General features: G+C 38.8%; 1 protein-coding gene across 6 annotated transcripts in view; it reads right to left on the reverse strand.

The window, feature by feature from the left end:
* The window catches only part of SMARCA2 (SWI/SNF related, matrix associated, actin dependent regulator of chromatin, subfamily a, member 2), a 115691-nt gene that overhangs the window by 66062 nt on the left and 34388 nt on the right, over window positions 1–15241 (reverse strand). For 5 of the 6 annotated variants that reach the window (XM_039364490.1, XM_039364493.1, XM_039364494.1 and 2 more), the window contains 6 exons: window positions 11826–12146; window positions 11054–11137; window positions 9441–9690; window positions 4867–4993; window positions 3253–3426; window positions 609–782 (listed from right to left, as the gene is read on the reverse strand). In XM_039364490.1, coding sequence (XP_039220424.1) covers window positions 609–782; window positions 3253–3426; window positions 4867–4993; window positions 9441–9690; window positions 11054–11137; window positions 11826–12146 — 1130 coding nt within the window. The remainder of the gene's footprint in view (window positions 1–608; window positions 783–3252; window positions 3427–4866; window positions 4994–9440; window positions 9691–11053; window positions 11138–11825; window positions 12147–15241) is intronic. The other variant, XM_039364495.1, reaches the window with a different exon arrangement.

The following is a 15241-nucleotide window of genomic DNA, read 5'->3' on the forward strand; positions in this document are numbered from 1 at the left end:
TGCTTATTGTGATCAAACTACTGTTTTGATATACTACTTATTTTCAAAACATGCCTGAGAGTAGAAAACAACTGAAACATTTACGTTTTAGTATGATTCAAATGTATCTGAAAGGGAAGGAAAATAACATAGTTTGAAGAATTTGAAAGAAAGGCTGTTTTATGACAAAAATTTCTACTGAGCAACTTTCAATCTCTAAAAATGAAATATTATATAAAATATCAGATTATCATCTCAGTATGTCTAGGCACTAAGTTTAGATAACTGTATAAGAAGCATTTCCCCATTTGTTTTCTTCACATAATCCAACATAACAAGAGAAATATGTTGGGGGAGGGACACAGGATCCCACTAACAAAGTTGTCCTCGGGATATACTCCTTTGAAGCTTTTTTATTTTATTTATTTATTTTGAGGCCATCTTCCACAAAAATTAACTTGCCTCTAAACGCAGGCGTATCACTTCCTTAACTCCCGTAATTTTGACTGAATATTTTAAGGAATTCTAAAGAAACAGGCTTAATATAACTTTTCCTTTAAGCTTCTCTTCTGATCCCCAAAACAAGACTAATTTTGCCAGTCTCCATAACTGATTACATCACCCCTTACCATCAGCCTTCTCATTCGTTCTTTCTCAATCCTCTCTGTTTCTTTCTTCTGTTCGCGTTCTGTGTTGGCATGCCAAGTAGCCACAGCTTTGGAAAGCTTCTGAATTTTTCCAGCCACTGACCGATGGTATTCTTTAAAATCTTTAGCATGTTGTAAAATGCTATTGAGATATTCCTGTTAAAACAAAAGTAATAACTATCAACTGAGGCCAGGGGACCAACAAAAGCAAAATTATTTAACTCAAGTACATGAAACCAATATTTTTTTATTCAATGCAGAACAGCAGTAGGTAGCAAGCAAGCAGTATTCTGTATGAGGACAGACTGCTATACGTCCTCAATGTTGACCAAACTGGTTTTGCCTGATGGAATTTGGAGTACTATGCTGTTTCTGATCTTGAGAATTTAAAGACAAATGTTGCTGGTTACACTCCAAACATTCCTCAACATAGAACTAACAAAAAAAGTAGGAGGATAAAGCTAAATTTAACTTAACTGTACTAAACTCAAATGCATACGTAGGCATATGTGTACATACATATTGGGAGATGAAACCTGGCTCATGGCAATCTTTAGGTTTTTGATGCAGTCTTTTAGGATTACCATATTTAGTTTGCAAAAATCCAGATAATCATCACATGCCAGCAAAGAGGGGTGGCCAATCCAATTCTTTGCTGCCATTTAGTGGTCATTTCGATTTATGTAGCCCAGTTATGGCAACCTTAATGCAACCTTACCTCCCTATTTTCCTGCCTCTCTTGATATATAGTTATTTCAGCAGCTGCCAGTTTCTTGAAAGGCAATTTCTTGAAAGCAGAGACACTACAGATTTTTCTTACTGCAGAAGCTAAAGTATCTGGCCCGTCTGGCTTCTGTACTGAGCAGATTCTATGGTAACTATTTCTTGTGAGAAACAGGGCTTTAAAAAAAAAAAAAGATAGTCTCTTTCTTCAAGGGCCAGTGGCTTTTGAACCTTTTTAATACAAAAGCTACAAGTCATGATATTCTGCAATTGGATTTGATATATCCTGGGTAGTAGCTAATAGGCTGTAGCCATGATGAGGAGAGATGTTCTCTCTGGTGTGGGACAAAGAAGATGCTCTAGGACAGGAGTGTCAAACTGCCAGCCCGCAGGCCGGTTGCATCATGCGGAGGCCACGCCCACCCCATCTCCGGCAATGCGAAGTCACGATATGTTGCGACACATGATGTAGCGAGTTTGACACCCATACCCTAGGGGGATATAAATATATCTGTATATATGGTCCAGCACTTCCTGCAACTGTTTGGCTCAAAGCTTATTCAGCCTGGTGAGTATCTGAACCTCCATTCTCTGTGTATCCAAGAATGTGGTTTCTAATCCAGCTAAAAAACATTATTAAGAACTATTTTTAATCATTGTTTCTGGAATTATAATTCTCAGTGAGGATCTCAAAGTTCAATGCAGATAGTTCTAAAATGCAGAAGAGGAAGCCTCCCTGTTGAAATCCTCTAATGGACACAAGCTACTTAGCATTTGTGAGATCAGCTATAGATTGATTATTTTAGAAAGAGGACATAGCTGGTGTAAAAAAATCCAAAGTTCAGTTCCTGGTATTTTCATTTTTTTAAAAAAATCGTGCGGCAGGTAATGTCTATTAACATGCCAACTGATGGAAATAATATTTATTAATTCCATTAGATATATTTCTACATCATAATTTCTCATTACAAAAGACTACCAAATATTGGATCCACCAAAAAGAACCAGACGTATAAAGCAGCCTCATTTCCTGAAATGTGTATCAGGACAAGCCTCAACTCAGCATCCGAGTTACCTGCTTTACCTGAAGAACATTTCCAATTCAATCTCTGATACTTCCTAGTAGATTTGGGAGAGACTAAAATCCTAGAGATTCACTTCCTGCCAGATCCAGAAGTACTGAGCTTCTGCACCTATTAAGTTTGTTACATATCAATAACCAAAAAAACCACAGAACAACACACTCTGCCATTTGGATCCGAGGAAGAGTATTTTTTTTAACACGATTTATGTCAGTGAAGTATGACGGTGGGAACAAATGTGAACTTTCTCAAAAAAGCTGACAGATTTTCAACAATCAGGAATACATTTCAGTGCAGCAATATACGCGGGGGACTCTGGCAAAATGACAAAAAACAGTGTTGTGCCAACGCTATGCAAGCTCCGCCCCTTTTGTATGTGCACTGTGTTCTCACATGCATGGATGAACGGGACGGAGCTCGTCTCACAATGGCACAACAGTTTCATTTTGATGAAAGTACTGGATATCCTGTGGACTCCTCTGTATCAGCAAATTCTAACCCTTTCAGATTTTTTCTCAATTTATGTATTGAGCTGCCAATTCACTGTGTCTCTTTCTCATTATGTTAATACATGAGACACAAAAGAAGCAGCTGGATCTTCCTCCAATCTTTGCATGGCCATTCGCTGACAAATGGACTGCAGAGTAATGTGAGCCAAGCCAGCACATCCAGCAAGATAAAAAAGCAATGAGTGGGCCCTTGGCAGGTTATTCAACCCACTTGCAGTGGAAACACACACACACACACACACACACACACACACACACACACACACACACACACACACTGAACAATCCCAAAGTCACTGAAGAGTAAAATACCTGGTGCTTCTGTCTACGTTTTCTCTCCTGCTCTATTTTCTGTTGTTTCTCAAGTTTCTCAGTCATTCGGGCTTCCCTCAGGGTCTGCCGCTTGCTGCGTTTGTATGCCTTGGAGTTCAGAGCAGTCTCCAAAGTTGTGTCACGACGCATGCACGCCACTACTTCTTGTCGCAGCTGTGAACCAGAAGAGACAGCATTTTAAAAGGAAATCGTGTCTCGGCAGAGAAATTGCACTAATAAAAAACAGAAAGAAAAGAAAAAAGCATTTCAAAGTGTTCTTTCTTTTTTCTTCTCGATGTCTAATATCACTGCGATGGGACTTCCAGATTCTAAGATAAGTTTCTTGATCAAGTAAAGCGAGCGAATTTGAATTTGATAAATCGACCAGGTAGTTCTTAGTTTTAAAAGAAAAGAGACTTTATCAATTCAATCCTGGCATTTATATCAAAAGTGTAGCTATAGAGTCAAATTAATTTCTTGCCCGATTTTAGTTTCATAGACTTGCTAGGTATGTATTTATTGTTCTGTTTTTTTTTTAAGTTTTAACTCCACTGTTTGTTGTGATCGCATCAAAAAAAGAGAAGTCAATAAAACGATTCTCAGCACGAGGCCCATATTGTATAGCAGGTGGAATGCTAAGTCATTAAAATATAATAATTAAAAAATAAAAATAGTAAACATGGAAAGAACATTCTCCTTAAACTTAACCTATTTTATGAAAAGTTTTAGACAGTAAAATAAGATAAATGGTGCCAAATGTATACAGGAAGTGCTGCTGGTGCGAAGACAAGTATGCACAGAAATATACACAAAGAAAAAAATAAAACTTCTGACCCAGGAAGATCCTGTAACTGCTGATGATAAATCAACAAAATCTTTTTGTTTCCAAATTGTTCCTTCTTGTTTCATTATTAGTTTGCAACTTTTTTAAAAAGTATATGTTTTGTTTGATAGGCACACACACACACACACACAGAATTAACAAACATTAATGTACATTTCCTAATGTATGATTTTTATATGAATTTTTGCCTAAGGAATTTGTTTTTGCATTTTTTTGCATACGTTAATGCTTTTCGTACACTAAGATATTTTGGTGTCATATTCTGTTCCATGCAAATTGCAAGAAAAGACTACCCCAAGGACATGACCAGGACATTTTTGTTTTTCTTCCTTGGAAATGAAAACTCACTTGTTTCTAAACCCTTGCAATCCTTGCAGGACAGGAAATTATGTGAGAGACAAAAGAGGCACCGCAATAGCATTTAAGACTTATATACCACTCCATAGTGCTTTACAGAACTCTCTCAATGATTTACAGTGTCAGCATATTTCCCCCAACAATCTGGGCCCTCATTTTATCCATCTCCGAAGGATAGAAGTTTGAATCGAACTCCCGGCTGTGGGCAGCGTTACCTGCAATACTGCATTCTAACCACTGCACCACCACAGCATCACTGCAGCTGCTGTGCTTCTCTTCTATAGATTGATAGAAGAAACATGTAAAATTCATTGGTACGCCAATTACTCTTTAGCTTTAAAATAGACTGACTAAAATATAAAGGCCTAAGTATCTAATCACAAACAAATATATATTTTTCCCCAGTTCATTACCTGGCGTTGGAAATTCAGTAGCCTAAGCGCTTTCAGCTCCACTGTGGCTTTAGTCCTCAGATCTGGAGGTAAAGAACCAGGCAAATTCTCTAATTCCTGAATTCTGTGTGCAATTCGAGCCTGAAGCCTATGTAGGTAAGGATACAAGACAGAAAATAAATAAATAAATAAATAAATGAACTTGTCAATTCCAAGTCTCTTTCACTATCTCTTGACCTCTCAAGTTTGCTTTATGCATGGATTATTGACAGCAAATCGTTTTGAACTCAGTAGAGCCTGTGCTTTAAAACAAATAAAAGTGAACTGGGTCATAGTTTTTTACTATTGAATAACACACACATAGGTTGCACAAACATTTCATGCAAAGAAATCTGGAATTTTCAAATTCTGTTGTTGTCCAGCCCCACATAGCTGGCCAATTCGAGAATGGAGAAACATTCAGATTTCAAAAAAACTTCCTTAGCAGGTTAAAAACTGTAAAAGTTATCAGGTAGACTTATAATAAGCCACTTAAGGTGGAGTCTCTTTCCAATACTTCCTTCCCATACCCCTACTCTAATAACCTTGCTCTTCTCTCTCTTTCTTCAGTATCAAAGCATGCAGCCAAGCCCCTTATCAATGGCCAGAATTCCTGAGAACAAAGACATCATATGTATATCAGTAGTGGCTGGAGCAGTTACAAAAGCTGTTTTTAATGTCTGCATGAAATGTAAAAACAACTTGAACTACCATAATGACTATTTTAAGGCTACTGGACCATGCAACATGTAATATAGATAATCAAAGAATGAAAATGCAGGAACCCATAGTTTGATATAAACACAAAAAAACTCAAAACTGGGTCTCTTGGCCTTTGTTGTTTCAAAAAGATCTTCTATTAAGAAATGTTAGAGTAGCTGATCTATATGATCACATTTCTAATACACTGAGCTAGAACAGATGAAGTGACGTTATCTGTTATCTAGCACTGACAAATCAAGCATCCAGCATCCAGAAAAAGTTCTCCCTATTCACAGAATCCTTTTTTTCAGCTATTCTTGGCAGCAGTTAAGCAGTTCAACAACATCATCCTTGGCTAAATGTAATGTTCAGCCTACAATCTGAAAGCCATTTCAAATGGTGCATTGAGATTCTAATTAAACAGGGAACAACTAACTCTCAACTGTGGTTAAGATCTTTGCTAAAAGATTCTTTAACTGTGTTAGCGAAGATGCAAAATTAACAAGTAACTATAGTGAGGAAGTACACATCTTTCAGGATAATTTCTAGGCAGCTAAAATGGTGTTACAGCTACAATGGCTCATTTGTCTTAATAAGTGCTATCAAAATAAAGAACATGTTTTTAAACTAGCTGAAGCATGTGCATTGAAAGAAGCTATCAATGATACCAAATTATCAGCATTGCCATTAATTTGAAACCAACTTTAAAATCTGTAGTTCTTATTTAGCAATTCCAAAAAATAAATAGTGGAATGGTCTTCATTATGAGATTTAAAAGGAAGAGGCTCACAGTTGCTTTTATTTAATTACTATGGCACTGCATCATACATGGAATTATAATTTATGTGGCATCTTGGAATACTTTATGGCAAACTACTTTGTCCTAAAATGTACCGGTAGGTATCAAATACTTAAATCATCTTCACTGCCTAATCTTTAAAACAGATGGGGGAATAAGGCTATTTTTATCTTCTGTGGAAAATATTAAAAAGCCATTAAGTCCTAAAATCAAGACAAAGAGGAAAGCAGTTTCCTAAAGCTGCCAGTTAAAGGGCTTTGGGGATTTAAACTAACCCTGTCCAAAATTTGTTTAATTAATCTCCACAGTGTAGTTATTTGTCTTTTTCGAAGCAGAATGAGAATTCTTAAAGGAATGATAAAGATCTTCTTGCAAAAGGGCACCATACCCTTGAACCAACTGAACACAACTACAGATGTTACTGGATTCTAGAGAAGGTGCCACACTGCAGAACTGATACCCAAGGAGCAAGGAGAGGCAATACAAGAGATCCACTTGATAAAATCCACTCTGCTCATCATTTCAGGAGAATACCATATGTAATTTTTTTACGAATAGTATGAAGAAAAGCTTTGCTCATAGTGGAATGACAATAAATTACACTGTACATAATTCATTTCAGAAGAATTCATTAAGATTAAAGAAGAACAAGTACTTTGTTTTGTTAAGAGGGCTGTTTAAGAACTTGTGCATAAATTTATCACACTGGCCCAGCTTTTAAAAATAGCAAAGTAAATCAAGTTGTTATCAACATATTAAATATATGAAGGCTTTATAGATATTTATTTCACAATAAAGGGATAACACTTAAGAAGACTATAGCTTCATTGTAAACCTCTATATGTTAAGCACAATGAAGCTGACAGAGACACCATACTGCAATTTGACCTGCAGGAGATGCAAAAAAAACAAACAAACAAACAAAAAAAAACAACCATGTGAAATATTAAGCAACATCAAATGCACAGGGTAACTTTGAGAATATGAAAATTTATTTTTCTATGTTTTTCTGTTTTCATCAGACTTAAGAAGGGTGAATAGAAATTAGAATAGAATTATTTCAATGGCAGGAAGGACGATCAGAAAATAAATTCTGTGAAGAGACAGAAGGAGCTAGGTATATTTAGCTCTGAGGAAAAAATCTGGAGTTGGGGTGATATAACATTCTTCAAATACCTGAAAGAATGTCACACCTGAAGAAGGTCAAGACCTGTTCTCTCTTGTTCAGAAGTGCCAAACAGGGAATAATGGATTTAAAGTTACAGGAAGGCAGATTCTAATGGTGGGTTAGGGAAAAAAAAATCTTTCTGACAGTAAGAATACTTTGACAGTGGAACCAATTATCCAGAGAGGAAATGGCCTTGCCTTCAATGCATGCCTGTAAGTAGAAGCTATCTGGGATACTTTAATTTGGATTCCTCCACTGAATAGGGAGTTGGATTCAATAGGCCAAATGGTTCCTTTCCCCTATATAATTTATGATTTTAAGACATTCTTAAAACATCCAAGTTTGTCCAACCAAAATCAAATCTTATTGGGACTTATTCCAATTTTAATCTCACTTAAATGGAATTCCCTTCTCCCATTACTAAAATACAAAGTTCCAGATTTTTTTGTTTTTGTTTTAGAGGGTTTTTTTTTTTTTTTGGCTTTAGAGTAAAACTGTTTTCGGTTAAAGCTTGGCAAATAAAAAAGGTCCTCTACTGAATCAGAAACACACACATACTGCATACATACTCAAGAGATTTAAGGAAATGAAATGAAAAGATAGGGGGAAATATAAATATTTATACAACATGCACATAAACCAAATCTGCACAACCCTTGAGCCACCAGATCAAAAACTCTGGCTTGGACTAAAGAAAAAAAGGAAAAGGAAAGACCTGCTTAATCAATGAGCTGTATCATTTAGGAAAATTATAAATTATATAAATTGGATGGCAAACCAATTTTGAACTTGAAAACGGATAAAGAATCTCCCATATTAGGCTACAGAATAGATAGAATCTCCCATATTAGGCTACAGAGTAGATAGAAGGAAAATATGTACTCTCATGTAAAGAGAGATCTATTTTTTTTCCTATTAATCCTTCCAAATACACATATAAATACTTTTTTCGTGCTTCATTTTGTCTTTTTAGAGTGCTCAATTTCCTAAAAAACATTTTTCAGGGAGATAACTAACTGCAATAGAAAAAATAGAAGAGGTATTGAGTAGCACAATTTTATGATTTTGCATACATTTTTTTTTACAGTAATTGATCTTATTTAAACCTGGTTGAAAAACTCATTTTTTTTAAAAAAAAACTACCAGAATTTTGAAGATTTCTGTTTAAATCCAAATTCCAATCCCAAACTGACTGGTAATTGTTGAGTCTAGCCTATTTTCTTCCAGGAATGTGAGGATACAGTGAAATGAATAACCATACACACTGTTGCAGACTTTGAAGGAAGATCAAAGAAACAAATATGATAAATAAAGCAGTACTTTTTAAAAAATATCACACTTTTATAGATAAATTATACTGAATATCCAACAGTAATAAAGGCAATTTATAATGGAGGAATTGAATGTGTTCTTAGGAGCTACTCCTAAAATTAAAAGGTAGTGCTCCTAATTTAAAGAATGCCCCCATTTTTGTAAACTATTGATACTAGACTTTTGTGGGACAAATATATAGTTTTATATTGCGTGAAATGAAGGTTTTGTGATGACCAGTCAGTGGTTTGATTTTATATTAGGGGGACCATCTTCAACCTTGCATTCAGCTGCTTGGAAGCTGCAAATTTCCTATAACAATCTTTTGTGGTTATGCCCATAAAATTTCCTCTAGATCTGAAATGTTTACAACAGGATGCCAAAGGTTAGGGATTTAACAATTTAATTCAGCCTTCCCGTGCCCTTAATTCCCCAGCCGGACTTCTGAGCTGATCTTCAGTCTTTTTCCAGAAAATGTAATAATTGCTATGAAATTTCATTTAAAAATTTGAAATGACAATAAGAATCGTAACTCACAAAGCAAACTAATCTGAAACACTCCATTTTGGCTGTTACCTATATTCCCGTTCCTGAAGAATTTCAACAGGATCCAGCCCCTGAGGCTTTTGGATGGGGCTGATACGATTCTGTTTTTGCTGCAGCTGAACAATAGGTGAAGGCTGACTAGCTGCAGGCTGTGGTACAGAAGGACCTGGCATTACAGCTGGAGGCTGGGTAGCAGCAGGGGCAGGTGACGGCCTTCCACTTGGAGGTGGCACAGCCAGTTTTTGGGGTGTACTTGAAGCATTCATATCCACTCCTTGCCCTGGAAAATAAAAAGTGAGGTAGAATAAATACTGGTTAAAATCTAAGTATCTTAATAGAAAATTATTTTGTTGAACATCTTGGCTCTTTTATGACTTGTGGATTTCAACTCCCAGAAGTAACATTTCTGACCTACTCTATGATTACATGAATTATTTTCAGTTTGCTCTGATTCTCAAGTTATGGTTTGGGTCTCATAATTATCCCTGTATTGATGTTGGTAAAACTGCATTAAAGGGGAAAAAAGGGGTCAAAGGAATAATGTTAAAGGAATTTCAGATGCAAAACAACAAAAGTGGGAGGAGGAGCTTTTATTCAATGCAGACAAATTATTTTTCAGTCAAGATCCTGGAAATGTATCAGAAAAAAAGCGAATAGGCCTTGAAACCTTGTATCTGTTATTCACACATCTGATACGACAATGCAAATATGTTTTTGCCTGGGATTCCAGAAACTGAGCAAGTGTGATTTTCTAAATGTTAATGAGCAAGAAAGCAATGAAGACTCTTTTCATATTCTAAAAAGGCAACAGTAGAATAGGTAACATGGAAGCTATTAAAACCAAGTTAGGGAGAAAAAAAATGTAAGGAAAAAATATTTTTCAGAGATTATTGTTACCTTAAGCTTGGAGTCTTGTCAAAATCTTAGATCAGTATCTCTGGAAGCAGAATATTGTGATGACTCCTTGAAATGAAAGCTTCTTCTTTTCCACTAGAACTATTATTCAACCTCACTTCCCATGTGGGCATAGCATAGAACATAGAATAATAGGATTGGAAGGGACCTTGAAGGTTTCTTAATTCAAGTCCTGCTCAACCAGCAGACCCTATGCTATTCTGGAAAAAATGGTTGTCTGGTCTTGATAACTTCCAGTGATGGAGTACCTGCAACCTCTGAAGGTAAGCCATTCCGCTGATTAATTATGCTCAGTGTCAGAACATTTGTCCTTAGCTCTAGATTGGATCCCTCTTTATTAATTTCCTACCCATTACTTCTTATTCTCCCTTCAGGTGCTTTGGGGAATAGGTTGACTCCTTCTTCTCTGTGACAGCCATTGTTAAACAGGTGTTCACAAGAAAAAACTTCTGTCTGTTGGAGATGCTCCACAAAAGGAGTTGTAGGAGGAGAAAAAAAGGGGGGGGGAAGCACTAAAATGTATCATGGTTGTCTCTGCTCTCTTTTATCTGTGAAGAAAACAGCATTCACTACCTGCTATTGTGAAGATGAAGACAATATAGAGAAAGGAAAGAATTTGAAAAGACCTTCTTTGCTTCTTCTTTCCCCTTCTCTGCTTAGAACACAGCTATCATGATTAACTGCACATGAGCTTCTGATAGTTTTGAGTTACGGTACTGCAGTTTTACCTTCTGGCCAAGTCTTTGGAGCCATGGCAGCTGTAAGTCCTGGCATCCCTGAAGCAACTCCTTGTCCAACAATGGGAAGAGCTGCTGCAAGGAAAAATGCACATGAGCTCTTATCGGAAGGTACCAAGAACCTTTATGCAAAACAGCTTCTGTGCCTTAGTGGTGACTTTCTGGAAATTCCTTCGTGTGTGTGTGTGTGTGTGTGTGTGTGTGTGTGTGTGTGTGTGTGTGTGCGCGTGCGCTCATTGTTAATTAAACATTTAAATTTTACATTTCTGTAGAGGTTTTCAAATTAAAATGTAGTGATGTTCCCCCTTTTTTGCTCCATCTACCTAGTTCATACTAAAATTAAACATATACAAGGAACTAGACCACAATTTTTATTTGAGGGCAAACACTTTATTTAACTTCAGGGACCTCTCTGGAATTCAATACAGCTCTGTTTCTTTCTTTCTCTGCTCTGAGGTAAATGTATAGAAAATCTCTCACCACGACATTTACAGGAAATGCATATTCCACCATCCCATATAGAAGTTTTCTAGTGTTTAAATTACTCAGGACCCCATAATGCATCCGTTGCCTGTGCTACTCAGCCACATTGCTCCTGCACACATCTATGCACTGAAGCAAAAGGGGAGAAAAGAACAGGACTCCCTTTTACTCTTTTCCTCACGTCACTCTTTGAATTACGATTTATACGTAATCAAGGAAAGGCCACAATTTTGTCCTCAGTCTTGCGTAGGTATTACAATATAGAAGGTAGCTGTTTTACCGCATGCTCTGTAAAGAGTCTGTTGCTGCTGAATCCCGGGCAGTGACCTTTTCCCTTGTACAGCAAGCTGAATGTTGTCAGGGATTGGCTGTCCTCTAGCCAGCATTTTGTATGCTAAAATCTGAGCTCGGAGCTGATGCAACTGAACAGGACTGAAAGGTGAAGGGCCTCTACTGGGTTGGCTCATCACTTGTTGCTCTGCAGGCATCATGGGTCCTGGCTGACTTGGCTGCATCTGGGGTGGAGTTGGACCTCCTCCAGACATTGGACTAGACACGTGCTCAGGTGCTCCCAGGGGAGACGGATGCGGAGACATATAACCTGTAGTCAAAAACAGAAGAACCAAAAAAAAAAATCATAATGGTTTGGTTTCCAACTAATAAACCCTAACAACTGAGTACTTCCAGTATCTGCAATAATCATATTTTTGTATGCAAAACTTTTCTTCCAAAAGACATTCCTAATTCCCAAGGGAAAAAAGGAATTATTAGGCTTTCCTTTAGGCACATTTAAATTTCAAATAAGTTTGTTCTCCATGAAAAAAACCCCTCTATTAAACCAAAGAGTGGTAAAAAAAAAAATAGAAAAAAGAATAAAGAGTTAATCCATGTCACATTATTTCTTCCCATTGAGATTCAGTTGGAAATGTACAGATATAACTAGTTTGATTTTGTTTCAGGATGTATATCCTGTCTTTTTATATATGACCTTTTAAGACAAATTACTAAATAAAATCAAATAAAAACCTACCAAATCAGATAAAAACACTTTTAACACTGCTTGCATTAAGGTCTTATTACACATCTAAGGAACATAACATACTCAAGCATATACATATGTGCATACTTTATTTTAACATGTAGTTGTAGTGATCACTCTTCTACTATTCGTCAAATGAATAATACATTAAGAAGAGGTTTTGATGTCTTGTGAAACTTACCAATTATAAATGTTAAGTAACTGAAATTTTAAACTAAATTTAAAACACATACACACTTTTCTCTCTCATACACTAAGTATTTACCACTGAAGAATAGAAGCTGGAACCACACAAAGCACAGACTGGGCATCCATTATTCTTTCAGAAGAGAAAGATAACCATGTCTTCTATAACATAGCTACGGCATAAGAGCTGGGAGCTTAAATATGGTGCAAACAGGATGGATAAAGGGAGATTCACAAACCACCAAGTTCAGAAATGATTGATTACACAAAAATTGAAGCTGCAGGTGATTTAGAGAATTTTGTCTCTGAGAAATCCAAAACTTAAAAACAAGAAAATAAGGGAAATAACCAGAACATAAATCTTAAAATAAGGGGATTCTTTACAGTGAGTAATAATCAGAAATGCTGTAGGTATGGAAACTGACAGATACATGTTGTAAAGGGGCGTTGACTTACCTGAACGCCTTTTCTCAGCACGGAGATGGATAATCCACGCAGTGGGTTGAGACTGTATTCCTGGCCAATCAGATCAGTCAGCCAAAGTTGCCACGCCCCGTCTTGGACCATGATCCTTTAGTCTTGACTCGAGCGCAGCCATTGACTGACAGTAAGACGTTTTGGCTCCACTAAATATACCCTATTATTCTAGTCTATAAGGGTGGGTGTGGATTATCCATCTCCGTGCTGAGAAAAGGCGTTCAGGTAAGTCAACGCCCCTTCTCCAGCACTGGAGATGGATAATCCACGCAGTGGGACATACCAAAGCCTATTGTCCCTTGGGTTGGGGAATAGACTGGTCCCGTGTGCAACTTTGGTCTAGCACCTGCTGGAGAACCCTCCTACCGAAGGAGGCCTCTGCAGAGGAGTACCTGTCGATTTTGTAATGACGAATGAATGGAGAGGGCGAGGCCCAAGTGGCTGCCCTGCATACCTCTTCAATAGAAGCCTGCATGGCCCATGCTGCTGAGGTGGCAGCACTCCTTGTGGAATGGGCTGTGATATGCTTGGGGACTTGCAAGGACTCCGCCTGGTATGCCCCCGTGATGCATGCCCTAATCCACCTACCGATGGTAGAGGACGAGACCTTCCGGCCCCTAGTAGCAGGGTGGAAGGATATGAAAAGCGCTTCCGAGCGTCGGAATTCCGCTGTGCGTGAAATGTAATGTCTTAGTGCCCTGCGTACGTCCAAGGTGTGCCATTGTTGTTCCAGGGGATGAGCTGGGTTTGGACAGAAGTCTGGTAGGACTATTTCCTGTGATCTGTGAAAAAGGGAGTTGACCTTTGGAATGAATGAAGGGTCTATTCTTAGGACTACCTTGTCCCTGTGAAAATGGCACAGGTCCTTCCTCATTGAGAGAGAAGCTAACTCGGATATCCGCCGAGCTGACGTGATGGCTACCAAGAATGCTACCTTATGGGTCAGATAGCGAATGTCACATGTTTTGAGTGGTTCGAAGGGCGCTCTGGTAAGAGCTTGTAGTACTCGTGGTAGTTCCCACGATGGATACCTGTGCACGGTTGGCGGTCTGATGTTTGCAGCCCCCTTGAGGAAGGATCGTATTAAGGGATGCTTGCCCAAGGATTCACCGGGGCTGGCAGAAAGTATAGTTGAGAGGGCGGCAATTTGCCTGCGCAGTGTGTTTGGCGAGAGGTCCCTCTCTAGGCCATCTAGAAAAAATTCTAGGATCTTGGGAATTGTGATCCCTTCGAGTAACAATTCCTGTTTAGAGCACCATGATTGGAAGCTTCTCCACGTGGCCTCGTAGATACGGTTCGTGGAGGGGCGCCTTGATGCCTGTATGACCCTAATTACACCCTGTGAGCAAGCCCCCTTGGCTAAAATTGACCGTTCAAGAGCCAGACGGCTAGTTGTAGCCATTGTGGCTCTGGGTGGGAGATCTCCCCCTGCTTGAGGGAGATCCTCTCCGGAGGAATCCGCCATGGATTCGTGCGGGAGAGACTCCTCAAGTCTGCGAACCAAGGTCTCCTTGGCCAATAAGGGGCCACAAGGATTACCTCGGCCCTTTCCCGCAGAATCTTGCGTACTACCGCCGGAAGGAGAGGTAAGGGTGGAAACGCGTACAGGAGCCCCCTTGGCCATGGGCTCCGTAACGCGTCCGTCTGCTCTGCTCCCTTGGATGGGAATCGGGAGAAGAAGCGAGTTAGGTGGGCATTGGAAGGAGAGGCAAAAAGGTCCACCTGGGGAAGCCCGAAGCGGTGACAGACCTCCCTGAAGATCCTCGGGTGTAGTTGCCACTCCGAGTGATCTATTGTTGATCTGCTCAACAGATCTGCTTGGATGTTTGCCTCCCCCGATATGTGGTCGGCCTTTATGGAGGCCAGATTTTGTTCCGCCCAGGCCCCCAGTAGGAGGGCCTCGGCCGAGAGCGAGCGAGAGTGTGTGCCCCCCTGACGGTTTATGTGGGCCTTGGCTGTCACGTTGTCCGTCAGGACCAGTACGTGCCTGCCTT

Source organism: Crotalus tigris, unplaced genomic scaffold, assembly GCF_016545835.1.
Source record: "Crotalus tigris isolate CLP2741 ecotype Arizona unplaced genomic scaffold, ASM1654583v1 scf7180000019762.1414395, whole genome shotgun sequence".
NCBI classification, from domain to species: domain Eukaryota; kingdom Metazoa; phylum Chordata; class Lepidosauria; order Squamata; family Viperidae; genus Crotalus; species Crotalus tigris.